Below are 20,337 nucleotides of genomic sequence, written 5' to 3'. Positions count from 1 at the left end.
AGAGGCTAGCTTGTGACCACTTCAGTTATCAAACACCACCACGGTTATCACAAAAACACTAATGAAAAAAGAAATGTATAGCAAAGGATTAACAGAGCCCAAGACTGCAAGATTCAGCCAACAATAAATAAGAACATCTCTCTTTCTTTCCAATCCTCACTCCAACAGTTGCCAGCAATTCTCTTAAAATACTTATATATACACCCAACAATTGTCTTCCTCTTTACAAAGTCAGCAAAGCTGGGGGGGGGGGAACTGCACAAATGCATTGTCAATAAACATCTTAAACAATCAAGTATTAAATATTAACAAAAGGCAATTAGTCTATTTTTTAAAATGCAAGATCATACATTTTGCTTTTATATAGTGAATGCAGTTGATCATTAACCATGCACCCAAATGTTAAGTGATCCCATTGAAGTGTGTTCCATATGCTATCAGGAGAACCATGGGCAGTGACTCTCCAACATCATGCATTTTCCTTCCTAAATATTGTTGCTGAACCAATGTCCCTTTGATTTAGCACCATGTTTTTCAACCTTAGCAACTTTTAAGATGTGTGGACTACAGCTCCCAGAAATCCCTACCCCGCATGCTTGTCTTAAAGTTGCTAAGATGTAGAAGCCCTGGTTTAGCATGGTATCAGATAGAGACTTCCGGTTTTAATTTCAGCTATTACGTCCGTTGCTATTACTTTTATATTTTTATATAAATATTTTATATCATTATTCAGCTTTATGTAGCAAGATTCTTTTTTTAGACTTTGTATTTGTTTTTAGTGTTAGCTGCTTGCTGAACTGTTGAACTGAAAACTCAGCCAGCAGGCAGCAAATTTATACTTTAAATCTTGTCCTATGCAAAAATCATCCCGAACATACAAAACTACTTTGGCAGGAGACAACTGTGACATTTGGGCTGTTCTAAAGGAGCCAGCAGAACAGTTCGCCAGCTTGAGTTTACAATCCTGGTCTGATGATTGTTAGAAAGATAACACACTGGACTGATACAACTTGTCAATCACCCATTCTAACTGTCAGTAACTGTCCAAGCCTTCATATAAAGACCTTTCCCACACCTGCTACTCAGTCCCCTTTTAATGTTTATAGAGGTATTAATAAAACACCTTACAGGAAAGGAAGCAGGACAAAAATATGACATTTTCCACAAATCTGTGCAACTAGCACACAGAGAATACAGGTAGTCCTCGATTTATGACTACAATTGAGCCCAAAATTTTTGTTGCTAAGCAAGACGTTTAAGTGAATGTTGCCCCATTTTACGACCTTTCTTGCCACAGTTGTTACGTGAATCATTGCAGTTGTTAACACAGTTATTAGTAACGCAGGAACACAATTGTTAAGTGAATCTGTCTTCCCCAGTGACTTTGTTTGTCAGAAGTTCACAAAAAGGGATCACAGGACCCCAACAGTCATAAATATGAGCCAATTGCCAAGCATCTGGAAATTGATCATGTGACCATGGGGATGATGCTGCAACAATTATGAGTATGAAAACTGGTCATGTGTCACTTTTTTCAGTGCTCTTGTAACTTCGAATGGTCACTAATTTGAACTGTTGTAAGTCAAGGACTACCTGTATTGGCAGGTAACTTTAGGATAATACAGCATAAATATGTTGTTGTTCTTGTTAGTTGCGAAGTCATGTCCGACCCATCCTGACCCCATGGGCAACGTTCCTCCAGGCCTTCCTGTCCTCTACCATCTTCTGGAGTCCACTTAGGCTCACACCTACTGCTTCAGTGACTCCATCCAGCCACCTCATTCTCTGTCGTCCCCTTCTTCTATTGACCTCAACCTTTCCCAGCATTAGGCTCTTCTCCAGTGAGTCCTTCCTTCTCATTAGGTGGCCAAAGTATTTGATTTCAACTTCACGATCTGGCCTTCTAAAGAGCAGTCAGGATTGATCTCCTCTAGGACTGATAAATAGCATAAATATAAATGTATTGAAATATAGCTCCTAACAAATAGGACAGGAAAATCCTGCTGATGATGTTACCTAGTTTGGTAAGGAAATGTTCAAAAACTAAATTTAAACTAGCTTGGACAGCAAATCACTGCCAAAATCTAAAAACCAAGCTACCAGTATTTTCTATTATTTCAAGTTATATGGGCATAAACCACTTAAACATGCCTAGCGTTCGAAGACCTTTTCAATCAGACAATTGTCAACCCGTGAACAACTACACTTCCTTCTTGAGTGCCTCCAAAAAAAAAAAAACACTGCCAAAAAACATGCTACAGACCTCCAGTTTATCACCCACAAGCACGGAAACTACCCTACAAAAATGGGTGTAAAATGCTTCAGTTTGTGATGCACACAATCATCTGGAGAAATACCAAAGCATCATAAACGAACAAAAACTGAATGCCTCAGCGCAATCGGACAAGATCTTACAGACAAACCAGAAAACACAATCAACATGATATCTGACAAACTCCAGACCAGAAAACACAATGGCTTATGAAAGAAACTAGATAGTTCATTCCTAAACAATAAAATGACAATTCAAATTCATGGATCAAAAACTTGTCAAGTAGACCATTATCTGAAGATGAAAAAGCCATCCTCATAAAAGGCCTTAATTTTAACTACAAAAACATGGACTTATTTGAGTTCCTTACCAACTTAGAATACATAATAAAAACTAACAAACTTGACCAGGGAACACAAGAAGAAATCAGACAGAGAATCATTCCTAACATCCAATGAAACAGACAAGACAGGACATGCAACCAAGAGGAGAAGAAGACATTATAGAAACTGAGAAAAGATAGAGACATCATCATCCTACCAGAAGACAAAGGCAGACTAATTGTGGTAATAGACAAAACTGATTACATCAAGAAAGCTGAAAATTTACTTGACACTAACACCTATCAGGTAATCAACAAAGACCCAACAAAACAATTAGAGAATGGAATAAGAAACACCTTGATAAAAATGGAATAAGAAAAACAACTTCAACAGAAATAATTTTTTACTACCACAAGACTCCACCATACCCAGATTTTATTGACTTCCCAAAATACACAAAAATGAAATTCCTCTCAGCTCCATAGTGGTGCTACCCGAAGCACCAACCTAGAAACTAGCAAAAATATTTAAGAAAAAGTCTTCACCATCTTGTCAACAATTCGGCTTATTCTATAAACTCACCTGAACCATTTCAATTAATTAAAACCGTCAAAATAAATAATGGTCACATTTGATGTCACTGTCAAAATAGATGAAGAAGAAATAATGGTCTAATTTGATTATTCACATCTATCAACAGTGACCTGGCCAAACCATCTATGATCTACTCACAGAAAATCAAAGCGATAACGAAAAGACACCTAAAGAATACTCCATGTCCACTGACACTACCATGAAACTTCTGGAGTTATGCCTCATAACATACTTCAAATTCAGTGGTGAAATCTGTCAACAAATACAAGGCATGCCTATGGGATCATCTATGTCCAACCTAACAGTAGAAGCAATAATGCAGAAACTTGAACGCACAGTCCTGCCAACCATCCAGCCAAAATTTTAGGTACATTACATGGATGACACTTTTGCCATCACTAAATGCTCCAGACGAGAAGAGACACACCATTTACTCAATAACATGTTCATTGGGATCAGTTTTACATGCAAAGAAGAAAAAGAACAATGACTTCCCTTCCTAAATGTTGACATAAGGAGACAAGATAATGGCGAATTAACAACCTGCGTATACTGAAAATCCACTCACACAGACCAAATTCTAAATTTCACAAGCAACCAACCCACTGTACCCAAGTGGAGCTGCATCCAGACCCTTTTCAAAAGAGCCAAAACAACATCGGGTCATTAAGAAAAGCAGAAGAGAAACACCTTTTCTATGTTTTCCTCCACAATGGCTATCCAAAAAATTTCATAATACGATGCTTGTCATCCAAAACCCGACAAAATACACAGCCAACCACAACACAGAAACAAGTCCTGCCATGTATCAAAGGAACATCCGAAATGGCTGCCAGAATACTGCAACCCCTAGGAATAATGATAGCTCACAAACCCACATTTATACTCAGAAAAGTGCTACCTAAAGTCAAAGAGAAAATACAGAAGAAAGACAATTGCAACACAGTAGACAAAATCAACTGCAACAATTGTAACCAGTTCTGTGTGGGACAAACAGGAAGGCAATTGAAAACAAGGGTTCATGAACGTCGACTAGCAGTTAAACAGCACGACCAAAAATTCCTGAACTCAAGCCACATTGACATTGAACAACACCAGTTCTATTGGGAAGGAACAAAACTCAGTGCCCATGACAATACCCGCCACATACATGAATTTACTGAAGCCTGGTATTCTACCAAAGGATCAATTAACAAACATATTGCTTTAGATCCAACATATGAATATGTAAGAAACCAGACTTTTCAAATGACCAATCAACAAGAGAACCAATCAGCTGCTCAGAATTTAAATATAGATCCAAATGAAAAACCAATCGCACAAACAACCGACCACACTGGCACACAAGACATATATAAGCTAAAGAAGAATAGGACAAGAAAATCCTGCTGCTGATGTTTCTTAGTTTGGTAGTGAAATGTTCAGAAACTAAATTGAAACAAGCTAGAAGAGCGAACTCCTACATAGCCTAATTCAATGTTTTATAGACCCAAAGTACAATACAGGAGGCTAATGTATTAATTTGGAAATGGACAATTTAAGCTGTAATCTCTGCACTGCAGTGAAGTTTGGTTCATTGTTCTGCAAGATTACCTAATCTCATAATGGTAGTTCTCTGAAAATTGCAGTTTATAGAGAACTAACCTTGGAAACATGCCATTCCTCTCTAATTCATGCTGTTCTGATATAAATACAGTACAATCTCCCTTCATTTAACATGTCTTGCTGTAAATTCCACTTAATCCAGAGGTCTTCAAACTTGGCCCTTTTATGACTTGTGGACTTCAACTCCCAGAATCCCTTAGCCAGGCACGCTGGCTGAGGAATTCTGGGAGTTGAAGTCCACAAATCATAAAAAGGCCAAGTTTGAAAACCCCTGACCTAATCCAATAGCATTCTCTTCATACTACCAGTCAGTCAGAAAAGAATGGGCCATTCTCACAAGAAGTCTATTTAATTAAGCCTACTTAGTTTACTTAGGCTGGATTTTAACTGTGGACAGGTGCACAGAAAAATCCCTTCTCTTTACATTGTCCATTCAGTTATTTATTAAAAAAATCAATCAATCAGATAAACTGGAGGCTTAGTCTGAAATCCTATGCATATCAATCAGCAAGCAGTCAAAGAACGTTTTCAGCTTCTGAGGTAAAATTGTCGACCACATTACATGATGGAATTTGAACAGAAGAATCATATTGTCTCTTGATGGTTTAGAATAATTTCCTTGGATTAACTGACTAAAACTTTCAGTAATGTGTTCACCTAATTCGTAATAAAGTGGTTTTCTATTCCCATTGACTATTTGATGTCCCTTACCAAGACTTCCAGTTAAAATTACAGGCTTGGAATCCATCCCATTCCGATCAAGAAGTCTGTCTTGCTGAATGCCACAAAGGCTGATGTTCTGTTGTGCTCGGAGCAGTAGAGCACATGCAACACACCATGCTTATGCTTATTAGAGCCAGGCTGAAGAGGTTATATTTAAATTTATGGCTGGATTAGCTTTCCTTCTTGCCTACAAATGAATTCAGGGTTCATTTTCTGAATGATCACATCTGTTTATATTCCGCAGACACCTGCATATCTTGAGATGACAGCATCTGCTTGAACACTGTAATCAGTTATTTCTCAACAGAGGAATTGCCAATTTGGTAAATAAAGCTCATAATATAAAGAACATGGAAAATGTTATTACACTTGCCTAAGGGGAAAAAATATCCAAAATAGGTAGATAAAGAAGCTTTGGCATCCTAAACTTTACAATGTAGAGCTCCTATAATGCAAATTTCAGTCAAAGGCAACCTGTTAAGAGACATATTTTTAAAGGAATAATATCTGCAAAGGGATGTTTGTTTATTTTTGTCTCTGGGTTCATACTGTAGCTGCCCTCCAGCACAGAAGAGAATTTTCTAAGATGCAAGCTGTCTCCTAGCTCCTCTGAGTATTTTTTATTTTTATTATTTGTTTCCCACCTTTATTATTTTTAGAAATTATTCAAACTAGTGAATATATCCAAAATACCTTCCTCCTATTTTCATCATAACAACAACCCTGTGAGGTGAGTTGGGCTGAGTGTGTGACTGACATTCATGTTTAAGGCAAGACTAGAACTCAGGTCACTTGCTTTCTAGCCTGCCACCTTAACCACTAAACCAAACTGGTTGTAAAGGTACCCCTCTTCTCATGAGTGAAAATTTCTCTGGAAATTTAAGATCAGCCCACCTGTAACTCAGACATGTCAAACTCGCGACGTCATGTGACGTCGTGCGACGTATCAGGACGGTTTTGCCATTGCCGGCAATGGGGTGGGCGCAGCTTCCGGATGATGTGTCCAGCCCACGGGCTGACAGTTTGACACCCCTGCTGTAACTGATTTAAATTTGAATTTACCTGGAAATCAGATTCAATAGAAGAATTGACGTTCAGATTTTAAGTTATTTTTTAAATCACCTGACAATATAAAATAAACATTTTTTATTTATTTTTATTTATTTTTTTTATTTATTTTTTCTTTATTATTTTATTGGAATGCCTTGCCCATGGTTAACCATACATATATACATACAGACATTATTCTGTAGATGTGTAATTCTAAAAAAAAAAAGAGGAAACACAAATTAAATATTGGCTAACAATAACACTGAACATTTGCTTTTATAATTTTGTTTAATATTCCATATTAGAAACAATATTTGTCTGCAGCACTCCTTTTCATGACAGAGCATCAGATGAAGGATGTTGGCAACATACTTTTTCAGAGGACACAGCGTGCTTTTTGTGCACTGCTAAAGGTAGAAGGCACTCATTGACAGCAGCACGAAACAAAAGAAGATGCTGGCCTCTGAAGAACTTCTGCTGTCTTCACCTGTTTTAGCAGCTGGATTTTAATCAAAATGGACCAACAATTCCTGAGAGAGGGAGAAAAGAAAGAAAGAGAGAGTAAGAGTCTTTCCAGTAACTGAAATGGCAATGTAACATGGAATGCAGTAAAACAATGTTTTATATTTCAAATTCTTACCACTTGTTTCACATTGGAAAATTTCCCCTAAAATCGTGAAACAGTACTATATTGAGATGGTGTTTACTATATTCAGATGATGTTTTTTATTATTATTACATCAATATCCACAGTCTCCTATGGAAAAATTAATTTAATATCTGAATGAAACTGCTAAGATAAAGCTACCAATTCGGGGTGAGGTATCATCAGACTGTCAGGGACTGGACAAAGAGAAATAAGCCAGACTAAATACTTACTGCATCAATTGCCAATTGGCATCTGGGCCCAATTCAAAGTATTGGTGATTATCTGTAAGTCCTGTATGGTATGACAGTGAATTACTTAAAGACTTCTTTTTTTGAAACTAGTCTGCCCATCTTGGTAGATTATCAAGAGAGGGCATGATCAGGGTGCCACCCTCTGGGAAGTGAAGGCAGTATGGAACAGGCCTTTTCTGTTGTAGTCCCAATCTTATGGAGCAATTTACGCTCGGAAAAAGGTTTGGATCCTTTCTTCTTGGGCTGGGGAAGGGGAGAATATGACCACCTTTGGTGGTTTGGTTTTTTAAAAATTATTATGTGTGGTTTGTATTTTAAGACAACTGTTTGACATTATTGTAAAACACCCACAATCATGAGATGGGATGGTATCATGTCAATTAATTAATTAGAATTCTTCATTCTGTTGGAAAGGTGATTCGTTCAATACAATTACTTTTCATTTATGGAATGAATACTGAAGTCTTGAGCAAACGCCATGAAAGAGGGCTGACAGCATATACCTCAGTGGTGTGTAGTTTTTTTTAAATACCAAATTATAGCAGTTATTGGCCCTGAAGCTGAATACATACATTTCATTAACTGCTAATATTAGCATAGGCCAGGGGTCTTCAAACTTGGCTTTTTTATGACTGGTGGACTTCAACTCCCAGAATTCCTCAGCCAGCATGCCTGGCTGAGGAATTCTGTGAGTTGAAATCCACAAGTCTTAAAGCTGCCAAATTTGAAGACCCCTGGCATAGCCCCCCCCCCTCTCTCTCTCTCTCTCTCACACACACACACACACACAAATCACACAAACCTTTCTTAAGCAGAGTCAGTGGAAAGGCCAAGCAACAAGGCTACACCCCAATAAACGAGGACACTAAGCAAGCTGTTAGGTGAAGGAAAGAAATTATAATCTATCCCCTCTCCTATCCTACACATATTGCTGCTACCAGAGAATCTCTTTCTGTAACCTACTTTCTTATAATCTGGATTTTCTAAACAAGAAATACTATATAAATGATTTAAACAAAGACTATCTTGGAATAAACAGAAAGTCCTTTACTATATTTCCAAGCAAGACAGCCCACTTAATATATTGCTTTTCTTTTATTCCAATCAAAGTGAGTCCCTTGCAGCTCAATGATCAGGTTTCTGAGATTCACATTAAGAGGGGAAGGGAAATAAAGGATTTGCAAGATCAGCAGCCAGCTACAAAGGTTTCGGTTAATGAAGTGGAAAAGACAGGCAAACTACTTCTGTGGAGATATAACAAAGACACAACCCAGAATATTGACAAATGATTATGCTTTTTGACCTCTACTTATATCCCTTCTTTCCTCAGGGAAGTTCACTTTGGAAGTTCTAGAAGCTAGCAGAAAGAGTGTCACATTGTAAGGTTATATTCTTCAGAGTCAAAGCTGGAGAATTTGGCTTCAGAAGCTATTCTAATACTAAGTATTTTGCTGCATTTGTAAAGTATTGATACTGATAATGTTTATTTTAAAAATATGGGACTGTTGATTTTCCTCATAAGATGTTGTCTCTTAAATCTGCAACAGCAATCTGTGTTCTTCTATTTTTAGAAACTTAGGAAAATGGTATCAATTGGTATATTTCAACAAATACCATTCCTCAAGCTGAAAATTATCTGTATAAATCTGGTCAGGAGAGTTTTTGAATTTTATAGGCCAAGAAGATTATCTTATTGGTATGAGATTAAGAAAACAAAACTGCATCACAGAATGATCAGATAAACAAATTCTAGTCCTTAAAAAAAGACTGAAATCAAGGCCAGACAGTGGCTTCCTAATCTGTAGCTCATTTCCCCAAAGGCTGCTGCAAACAAAAGCTGCAGTTGATGGCACTATCAATCAGTAGAAGCTGTACTCAACAAGACACTTGATAAAATTACTTCTGAGAACAAGTTGTGGGTGGAAGGACTAATTACTATTTCTCCCTCATCCTAAAAAAGACAAGTTGGATTCATGAAGCCAAAATGCTTTCAGTGCTCATTAGTCACTGCCAGGTCATTTATAGTGACATAAGTTTAAGGTAGGGACGTGGTGGCTCAGTGGGTTAAGACGCTGAGCTTGTCGATCAGATGGTCGGCAGTTTGGCAGGTCGAATCCCAAGTGCCGCGTAACAGAGTGAGCGCCTGTTACTCGTCCCAGCTTCTGCCAACCTAGCAGTTCAAAAGCACGTAAAAATGCAAGTAGAAAAATAGGGACCACTACGGTGGGAAGGTAACAGCGTTCCGTGCGCCTTTGGCGTCTAGTCATGCCGGCCACATGACCACGGAGACGTCCTCGGACAAGCGCTGGCTCTTCGGCTTTGAAACGGAGATGAGCACCGGCCCCTAGAGTCGGAAACGACTAGCACGCATGTGCGGGGGAACCTTTACCTTTTAAGTTTAAGGTCTCAGCTCCATCTCTTAGCCTGGACTATTCCAATCTTGAGAACATTGGTATAAGAATCATCCAAATACAGGTAGTCCTCAACTTACAACAATTTGTTCAGTGACTGTTCAAAATAACAATGCCACTGGAAAACGTGACTTATGATCATTTTTCACAGTTATGACCTTTGCAGCATCCCCATGATCACATGATCAAAATTCAGATGCTTGGCAACTGGTTCATATTTCTGATTGTTGCTGTGTCCCAAGGTCATGTGATCATCTTTTGTGATCTTCTGACAAGCAAAGTCAATAGGAAATCCAGATTCACTTAACAACCAGTTTACTATCTTATCAACTTAATCACTTAACAGGGGGAGAGCCTTCTCTGTGGGCGCTCCGGCACTATGGAATCAACTGCCGGTGGAGCTCCGGATGGCATCAGACCTCCGAACCTTCCGTCGCGGCCTGAAGACCCACTTATTCGAATTAGCTGGTCTGGCCTGAAGGGGGAATATGGGCTTTTAATATTGTTGTTTTATTATTGTATTATTGTTTTATTTGGGCATTGGTTTAATCTTATTTTAACTTTTGTATCGTAATTTATATATGCCCTGTGAACCGCCCTGAGTCCCTAGGGAGAAGGGCGGTATATAAATTAAATAAAAACTAAAACTAAACTAAACTATGGCAAGAAAGATCATAAAATGGGGCAAAACTCTCTTTAACAAATGTTTCACTTAACAACAGAAATTTTGGACTCAATTGTAGTCACTTCCTTCCCTGACTCCAAGAACTGCCAAAACCTCATTCACTTAAATTGTAGATTTCAAAAGAACTATATTAGAAAACAGAGTCTCTTGCAGAACAGATATATTAACATAACATGCACACATTGTTTTGATCTTACCTTTAGACAGCCAAAACTTCCCCCACCTTTTGTACTTTATAAATGCTTTTTAAACCTATGCTTTTATGTTTTTTATTATTTATATTTCACATTCATTTGAATATTTCTACAAGCCATACTGGAATTATAATACTTATAATAAATAGATTCAATCTACATAGTAAAATGCAAGAAGATGTAATTTGTTTTCTCCTATTTCTTTGATGCTCAGTTGGACATCTCATCATGCTGGTTGTTGTTCACATTTAAATCACTATTACTTGCAAGTCTAATGTGTGTCAAGTACCAGAGGCTTCAGACACATTTTCCAACCCACCGTCTAAAAGATGTAAAAATGTCCCTGCCTTTCATTTATTGTTGTGCAAATGAGTATAAGAAGGCAATGCTCAATGTAGAGTACTGCAATACTATTCTATTCATCAATTATTTGAAAATATATGTGTTGGTGACAAATGGGAGCAGATTTTCTACAATCTATAATATATTTGTGTGTCTCAGGTACCTTATCAGGCTATGCTGAAAGGCTAAACTGTTCTTTATTATTGTATTTCTAATGAGGAAGAAGAGAAGCATTTATGGAATTATCTGGCTCAGGTGCCAAAATATTTAATACTGTAAAATATTGCCAGGTAACAAAATGTCTTGGTTCAGTCCTCTTTAGGGAGGCTATGTTGCCAAGGTTCAGGTCCCCTCATGGCAAGGCACAAACCATGAAGCAGGATTCATAATACAACTTCAATAAACCATGTTTAATGCCAGGATTAAAAGTGAGGTGCAGAATTTGGAAACCGCAATATGAATTTTCAGCCCTCATTTATTACTGAGTTTAATAAATCTCTTTGAACGGCTTGAATCCCTTGTTTGGCAGCCTGGACTGAGCTGCAGTTTATGAAGGCTCTTTTTTAATCTCTTGGTCCTTTATGTTTAACATCCTACTGTCTCTAACACCACGGTGGATAGAGGTAAGGCCTTATTCAATCCCTTTCAGCTGCAGGGAAAGGCAGTGCCCGATTGCAGAAAAGGTTACAAGGCAGGATTCTGGCAACACAATTGACTCCCCAATATGTATAGCATGAGACATGCACAAATATTCAGTCTTTTCTTTGTTCTTAATTTTTGCTATTTTTAAACCTTAAAAAGATATAAAAGCCTATGTGCCATTTTTTTAATTAAGAAAATACAGGTGTATACATGATTGCCTATTTATCTAGCCACCCTTTTTTTAACACAAAGCTCATATTCATCTCTTTTCTAGGGAATAGTCATTATTTTATTGTTCTGATCCTTTAAAGCCTGGACATCATTTTGCCAGCATCCATAATTAGAATCAAACCTCTGCCCTCTGTACCCCTTTAATCCCCTATTCCCCAGCCCCAAATGCAAGTTTTCTCTTTCAAATATCATCCTGTTTATTTTGTTTCATTCTTCAATACTGTCTAGACATTTTATAATCATCCCTTTCTTTTCTAAAATGTTAGCTATTCCTAATTTTTGTATCACCTGCAAATTTGATCATCATTTCTTTGATCCCTCTGTTCAAGTTACTAATAAAAATAATCTAAGCCTTGTTTTATTGTTTCATTAAGGAGGAGATCACGAGAGACTGTTGAATATTTTGCAAGATTAAGATAAAATAAGTCTATATTGGGAAGACAGTGAGACCTCAGATTTGCTCCCTTTGATTGCTGATACGTCTTTTAATGAACTGGGTCTTTACTAACGTAGTGGAAAAACGGATCAATAGTACTCCAAAGGGTCAGCACTTAATGATGTGTTTAAAAATTAGACTAACCGATATTGTTTTTATTTCTCGAGTTTATCTTTGTCATTTTTTCACTTTTTTCTTTCACTCCTCTCCCCCTTTTGTAGATTAAGGAAAATAAAAATATTTTTAAAAATGACTCATTGGATAATATTAACTTCCCAAGAGGAACAGAATCAAACAAGGATGGAAGCAGGGTACAAGCTACAGAAATAATCAGATAAAAATAATGAGACTAAAATGGTGATGATAATTTTATAATAAATTTGATTTATGGAGACAGTATCAGTAGTAGATTAGGAAGTGTCTGACCCTTCCAGCACTAAGCAAGTTGCAATGGAAGCTGAAACAAATTGTGGGAATGAGCACATACTCTCCACATAAGGGGTTCAAAGGTTACTTTGAAGGTTACTGTTGTCTTTGCTGACAACAGCAATACTAGTAGCATATATATAGTCCTCAACTTACAGCCATAATGGGGCCTGACCATCATTGTTATAAGTCATGACCATCATAAAGCAGGCCACCCATGTAACCGATCAGATTATATGATCTTTTTCACAGCAGTCGTTAAGTGAATATGGTTGTAATGCCACAGTCATTACACAAATGCATTTTTTGCTATGGGCCAGTTTTGCTGAAAACCAGAAATAAATGTCAGTTTTCAGCAAAAACATCATAAAATGCAGGCGCATGACCACAGGACTCTGCAAATAGTCATAAATGAAGGCCAGTTGCCCGGTGCCCAAAATGCAATCATGTGACCATGGGGGGGGGGAGGCAGCCTTATAACTTTGGAAATAAGTCATAAGTACCCCTGGGAAGGTCCATTGTAACTTCAAGTGGTCGCTAAGCAACCAGTAGTAAATTGAAGACAATCTGTACATGTTATTGATTAGCAATTATTCTTGCATGTTTGCAATAAAGCAGAATAAACCAAAAAATGTCAATATGTACTTTGATAAAGACCAATAATTACAATAGCCGTTAATAAGGATAACCAATTGATATCTTAAGTGTCAGTAGCTTGAAGGCTTGATTATGGAGCCAAATGTTTCTTTGAATGACATAGTTCATAAAAAATAAAATCATAGTCTATATAGGTAGTCCAAGATATGACGACAATTGAGCCCAACATTTCTGTAGCTAGGCAAGGCAGTTCTTAAGTGAGTCATGCTTGATATTACAATTTTTGCCATAGTTGTAAAGTGAATCATTGCATTTGTTAAGAGAATCTTATGGTTGTTAAACAAATCTGACTTCCCCCTTTGACCTGGTCAGAAGCCAGCTGGGAAGGTTGCAAATTGTGATCACATGACCCCAGGATAGTGGAACCCTCATAAATACATGCCAGTTGCCAAACACCCAGATTTTTATCATGTGACTATGAAGATGCGGCAATGGTCATAAGTAGGAGAACCGGTGATCCTTTTTCAGCTCCACTGTAACTTCAAAAGTTACAACGAACAGTTGTAAGCCGAGGACTACCTGTTATATAATTTACTGCATAATTATTGCTCTTTTTTTGATGCTGCAAATCTTCCATCTTCTTCTAGCTATTAGAAAACACTATTAAGTATAAAGCAATCCTTTAGTTACTGAAAAAAGCAACCTGAATGAGTATTTGGCCAATGCAGAAGTCATTTCCTAGAAATGGTTCGTTGTTCCTGCAACCATCTGAATTCCAATTTTTCCCTCCATTATATAATCCTCAATAGTTGCACTGCTAAACTGCCACAGTCCTTGTAAATGTATGAGTAATAGAGCGATATGATCCACAGACAGCAGGCTGCATATTGCTTCCAGATGTTTCGCTGTAAAGGCCCCGTAAGTCACCCAGATTCTGCTACTGAAGTCTAAGGATTCACATTTCCCAGGGTCTGTTAATTGTCTTGTTTTGCCTTGCCTTCCCAGCCTTTTCCATTTGCATTTTATTCACAGATCTACTTTTCCCTCATTGCAGTGTCTCCCACTACCAGCCCTCTCCTTCTTTCTCCATTCATTCATTTTTCCTTTCTAAACACCCAGACAGGAAAATCTTACAGCTTGAAACAGTTGGCAATGTTATGAAACAAGTTTGTTTTGTTTCACAGCTTCATTACATTTAATATCACAGCTTATGATTCTGAATGATATATTATCTTATGAAGTCAACATGCTATTTGTAAATATTTCTAATCTAGCTTGAGATACTAAAAGGTAGACAACATAGTCATACCTTAGTCCAACTGTAAACTATGAGCATCCAAACAGGTGGGGAGTGAGAAAATGAACCCAGCAGGAAAATATTCATTATTCTGCCAAGTTTCAGCCTGTGTTTTCTGCTTGATTATTTGTTTCTAGCGTACTCTCTGATGACTAGTCTTACACATATAGGAAAATATATTGGAAAGGCAGGTTTAATTATGTAAGTTCTGCCTGAAATGGTACAGTCTAGGGGCACGTTTATCACTGCAAAGGTAGCAGTTATAATTCTTTATACATTTCCTTCAGTATTTTTTTTTTAAAAAATCTGTGAGACACATCCTTTATTATGTCTATTTTTGTAATTAACTTTGTCTTTGTCTTACATATTTTAAATTTAAATATTTTATATTAATGAGTTTTATGGACAGAAATAGAAAAAAATATGAAATGCAAAAAAAATAGGAAAGAAATAAAAACCACAAAAAACTAAACACGCACATTCTAACTGAAAGGGAGGGAAACTACCTATATTATATAAATAATATCAAAATACAGGTAGCCCTCGACTCATGACCACAACCAAGCCCAACAGGACAAATGTTAAGTGAGTTTTGCCCCATTTTATGACTTTCTTGCCACAATTGCTAAGTGAATCACTGCAGTTGTTAAGCTAGTAACACAGTTGTTAAGTGAATCTGGCTTCCCCATTGTCAGAAGGTTGCAAAAAGTAATCACATGACCATCATAAATACAAGTCAGTGGCCAAGGGATGCTGCAGTGGGCATAAGTGTGAAAAACAGTCATAACTCACTTTTATCGGTGTCATTGTCACTTCAAGCAGTCGTTAAACAAATAGTTGTAGTCAAAGGCTACCTGTATTTTCAAATCTACCTTGGTGTGAAAAGTAATAATTTTCTAAAGATTGCAAAATATCAGAACATCTGTGCCATATAGAAATACACTGTCATTTTGTTATTAGTAGATAAAATTGCCTTTTCAAAAACAGGCAAGCCACACTTTTTTTTAATCCAATCCAATATTAGGAACATTACTACTCTTCCAATTTCTCAAAATAAGCATTTTAGCAACTCCTCAGGCCTGATACCTCATGCTTTATAAAAAATTTTAATCAGTTTTGCTTTGGCCAGCTGTTATTTCTCCTGAAAAATGGCCCCATATAAGTAAGGTGATTTTAGCTTAACTCCTTCCCTTCGGTACCAAATGTATATTCAAGATTACGAGTTCCTTCTTTGGTGAAAAATAGAAATTAGTTACAAACAGTTGAGAGGAAAAGTAATGAGGATCACAGCATAGGACCCAGAGTGTTACTGTGGAAAATAAGGATGATAACCTTGACAAAGATATGCAAACTCCATTGTCAATTTGACAAATAATAACACTTGTTCTAAACCATGAACATCTAAATAGAATCTGGAAGTGGCTCAGACTTCTTCCTAATTCAACTGAAGTATAATTATAAATACAATACAATCAGACTTGCAATATTCTGTTGCTATACTTTTATTGACACTGGCTATTTTAGCTACCTGTGGAGTTTCTAGATCTGGCCTTATCTAGTGAGGTAATTCTCTATCTGTAAAGCCTTTTAACTAACTGATTTTCACTCTGCTTGCAATATGACTACCAGGATATTCACATATCAGTATTTGTAAAACCCAAATAATGTAATTTAGAATGGACATGGGACGATGTACTGGTTATATTAATAGTTTGTGCCCTGAATATCACAGAGAACAGGAGTGCCCAATCATAGGTATTTCATTTATTAAGGAGAATTTCTGTGTTGAATCATTCCTGTTTTTCATATAGCATAAAAAAGGCAGAGACATACAACTATACCCCTTCACATCTTCACACTATGGAATAATTCACATCCTCTATTGATCTCTAGGTATTCTACACCTCACCTGTTTGTTCATGCATTACAACTTATTGATTTCCCTAGCACAATTGCTCTGATCACTGTTATCACTTGGGGAAAGCCTAAATTAATCCTCCACTTGGAACAAACTTTTTTTTTAACCTGTGGTGAAATTTCACCCATCCCTAGGAAACAGTCAAAAAGAGAGACCAAAGGATGAGTCCCAGTCTTCTTCTAAACAGCCTTTTCCAATGACTTATGGCAAGGAAAAAAACCTCTGATAACTGAAAAGCACTGTGAAAGGAATACTGTCTAATTCTGCAATGGGTCACTATTGTTGACAATGACTGCAAATTAACACAAAAACTTCAGGTGTTTTTTTGTACATCTCACTTTAAAAAAATTACAAACACTGATTATTTATATAATATTTTAGGCACCTCTGCAGCAATCTGGTGAGGTGAAATAATAATGTACTTATTTAGCAGAATATGAAATGCATGCAATCAGCTGATGAGTATAGAACTTGCCCAAGTCTCACCCATCTCTTGGACATTTGCTCTAAATTAATGCAATAATGATTACCTTAACCTGAAACAGAATAGTAATGAACGCATGCTACAAGCATCTCTTTTCATTTTGGGTTGCTTCTACTGCAATCATGTATTATCAGGAGAGACTATTGGTACATGTGGGGGTGGAGCTAAAGAAAGAATTAAAAGGATTTAATAGGACAATAGAGGGACGCGGTGGCTCAGTGGGTTAGGACGCTGAGCTTGTCGATCAGAAGGTCGGCAGTTTGGCAGGTCGAATCCCAAGTGCCGCGTAACAGAGTGAGCGCCTGTTACTCGTCCCAGCTTCTGCCAACCTAGCAGTTTGAAAGCACGTAAAAATGCAAGTAGAAAAATAGGGACCACTCCGGTGGGAAGGTAACAGCGTTCCGTGCGCCTTTGGCATCTAGTCATGCCGGCCACATGACCACGGAGACGTCCTCGGACAAGTGCTGGCTCTTCGGCTTTGAAATGGAGATGAGCACCGGCCCCTAGAGTTGGAAACGACTAGCACGCATGTGCGGGGGAACCTTTAATAGGACAATAACCATCTTTAACATACAGCAAAAGGAGGCCTGAAGATGGAGTTCTTTGCCAGTTACTCTCAGATATGAAACCTGTATAATCATTCATATTTAAAGGGGAAGAAATGGCAGACTGAAGGACTTGAGATAGCTCACCAGTGCTCCAAAGGGCTCCTCCTCATGGGGAAACTGAAAATAACAGTCTAGAAATCTGGGAGATGAGAGACTTTTAGAAGTTTAGAAATCTGGGAGATGAGAGACTAGCCATCTTGCTCAAATCGAGGCTGGCACCTTTGAAAGGAGATTTAAGTCTGCATACTTCCTTTCCTAATTACTTTTCGAAATTGCTTGTAAACTACTTTTCAGCTATTAGAATTCTTTGGATCAGCAAATTTTATAGCACTGGGTTAGTTTCCTTTGACCATTAACAAAAAAAAAAGTTTTAACTACAAGTTTAAGAGCTTTTTTCTTTCCTTTCTGCACCTTCAATTTTTTCCATTTATATTTTTCTATTTTAGTTTGTATCAGTTGCAGTTGTAATTTTTAATAAGGTTACTTTAAGAAACTTGTTAAAAACTTGGTTATTCAAACAAGCATTTGGGAATTAGAGATGTGATAATTTTATATGTAACCATTATTTGTTATGATTTTAAGAAGTTAACGTTTCATAGATGGTATTTATTGTTAAATATGTATGTTTTATCAATCAGGAAAGCAGAAGGTTGGGGACCTTATATAGAACAGATTATTAATCAGCAGAATATTAAATTTAAAATAATAGTAATATCCAGTCATAGATAATTCTTTTACAATCTGGCAACTGTTAATCTGACTGGAGGCAATAAGACTCTATCAACCATAAAGAAAAGTTCAATTGTCTTTATTAGTCCAAAATGACAATGAGCCAATTCACCTTAGGTATGCTTGTTCTTTCCATTCTGCATCCTTGACAATTTCACATTTTTCTGTTAACACATGGCATAAAACACAACAGCCATCATTACGTTACAGAAAAAGTTTATAAAGCACAAAATGTCTACGCCTTCCAATGCAACTGGATTAACCCCCACTGCTCTCCGTGTTCCCTAGACCCCAGAAGGGATAAAGGATTCCAATTGACACATGATGTTTTCTGAAGTGGAATAATGAAAACCTGCAAAGATTCCTTTTGGGTTTTAAGGGGATTAACAGGAGCTTTAGAAGTATTTATGAGTAAACCTCAGCTAGTAGTACACAGAAGGAATTCTTTCCTTTCAATTCTAAATAAAGTTCGGTTAATCTCACCCAGGGATATAACAGAACCTCCTTTATGTGTAGTGTAACTTGAAAACAGTTACAAAATGGAAGACAAGTTAACAATATCAGGAAGGGTTGGGAAAAAATGTTTTCCTAAGGTCACTAATATGAAGCACTATGACTGTACATCAGGGGTGTCAAACTGCCAGCCAGCGGGCGTCACGCGGCAGCCGCGCCCACCCCATTGCCGGCAATGGCAAAACAGTCCTGATACGTTGTGAATTTGACGGGTCTGCTGTACATTTTGCAAACAAAAGTAAACTGTTTCATCTCAAGGGCAGGCAAATACAAGAAGGTTCAGTGGGAAGAAAAAGTTATCTTTCTCTCCACCAGTGTAGCACAGGTTAGTCCTTGATTTATGACTACAATTGGGACCTGAATTTCTCTGGTTAAACAAAGTGGTTAAGTGAGATGGGCCTGATTTTTACAACCTTTTTATACCATGCACTTAACACTGCAGTTGTTAAGTGAAACACACTTTTGTTAAGTGAATTTGCTTTTCCCCATTGATTTTGCTTGTCAGAAGCCAGCTGAGAAGCTTGCAAATGGCAATTACATGACCCTGGTAGGCTGCAACCGCCATAAATAATGCTGGTTGCCAAACACTTGAATTTTTGATCATGGGGATGCTACAATGGTCTTAAGTACAAGGACTGGTTGTAACTTTTTTCAATGCTGTTGTTCTCCCAACAGTTACTAATGAATGGTTGTAAGTCAAGGACTATTTATAATGTTGAGGGTCTTCAGATCTTTCGGAAATAGCAGCAGGACTAAGAGAGGCTTCACCAAGAATCTTGACAAGAAATCCTCTTCTCCACATGTCCCTCTAATTTGCTTACAAACATGTCATCCAAGTCCTTTCAAAATAAACAAAATCTTCAATCTTTATAATAGTGGCAGTGGAAAGAATTATCATCATTTTAAAGTTTTGTTTTGTTATAATAATAATAATAAAGTTGGAAGGGACCTTGGAAGTCATCTAGTCCAACCCCCTGCTCAGGCAGGAAACTATACCATTTTAGACAAAAGGCTGTCCAGTCTCTTCTTAAAAATGTCCAGTGTTGGAGCATTCACTGCTTCTGGAAGCAGGTTGTTCCACTGATTAATTGTTCTAATTGTCAGGAAGTTTCTCCTTAGTTCTAGGTTGCTTCTCTCCTTGATTAATTTCCATCTGCTGCTTTTTGTCCTGCCTTCGAGCAGTTTGGAGAATAGCTTGACTCCCTCTTCTTTGTGGCAGCCCCTGAGATACTGGAACACTGCTATCGTGTCACCCCTAATCCTTCTCTTCCATTAAAGTAGACATACTAAATTAGACATATTAAACACCATTTCTCCTCTAACGTGTGAATTAGGAACCTATAAAGGAAATAGATCA

At 37.4% G+C, this 20,337-nt stretch overlaps 1 protein-coding gene across 1 annotated transcript in view; it reads right to left on the bottom strand.

Moving 5' to 3' along the window:
• Window positions 1-6,482: 6,482 nt before the first annotated feature.
• The window catches only part of CHCHD6 (coiled-coil-helix-coiled-coil-helix domain containing 6), a 308,037-nt gene continuing 294,182 nt past the window's right edge, over window positions 6,483-20,337 (bottom strand). Inside the window, exon 8 of the mRNA XM_081317743.1 lies at window positions 6,483-7,097. Within this exon, the coding sequence (XP_081173869.1) occupies window positions 7,074-7,097 (24 nt within the window). The 3' untranslated portion in view covers window positions 6,483-7,073. The remainder of the gene's footprint in view (window positions 7,098-20,337) is intronic.

This window comes from Vipera berus (genome assembly GCF_964194415.1).
Source record: "Vipera berus genome assembly, chromosome: 2".
NCBI classification, from domain to species: Eukaryota; Metazoa; Chordata; class Lepidosauria; order Squamata; family Viperidae; genus Vipera; species Vipera berus.
Note: the sequence above shows the minus strand (reverse complement) of the source record. Positions and strands in the feature narration are given on the sequence as shown.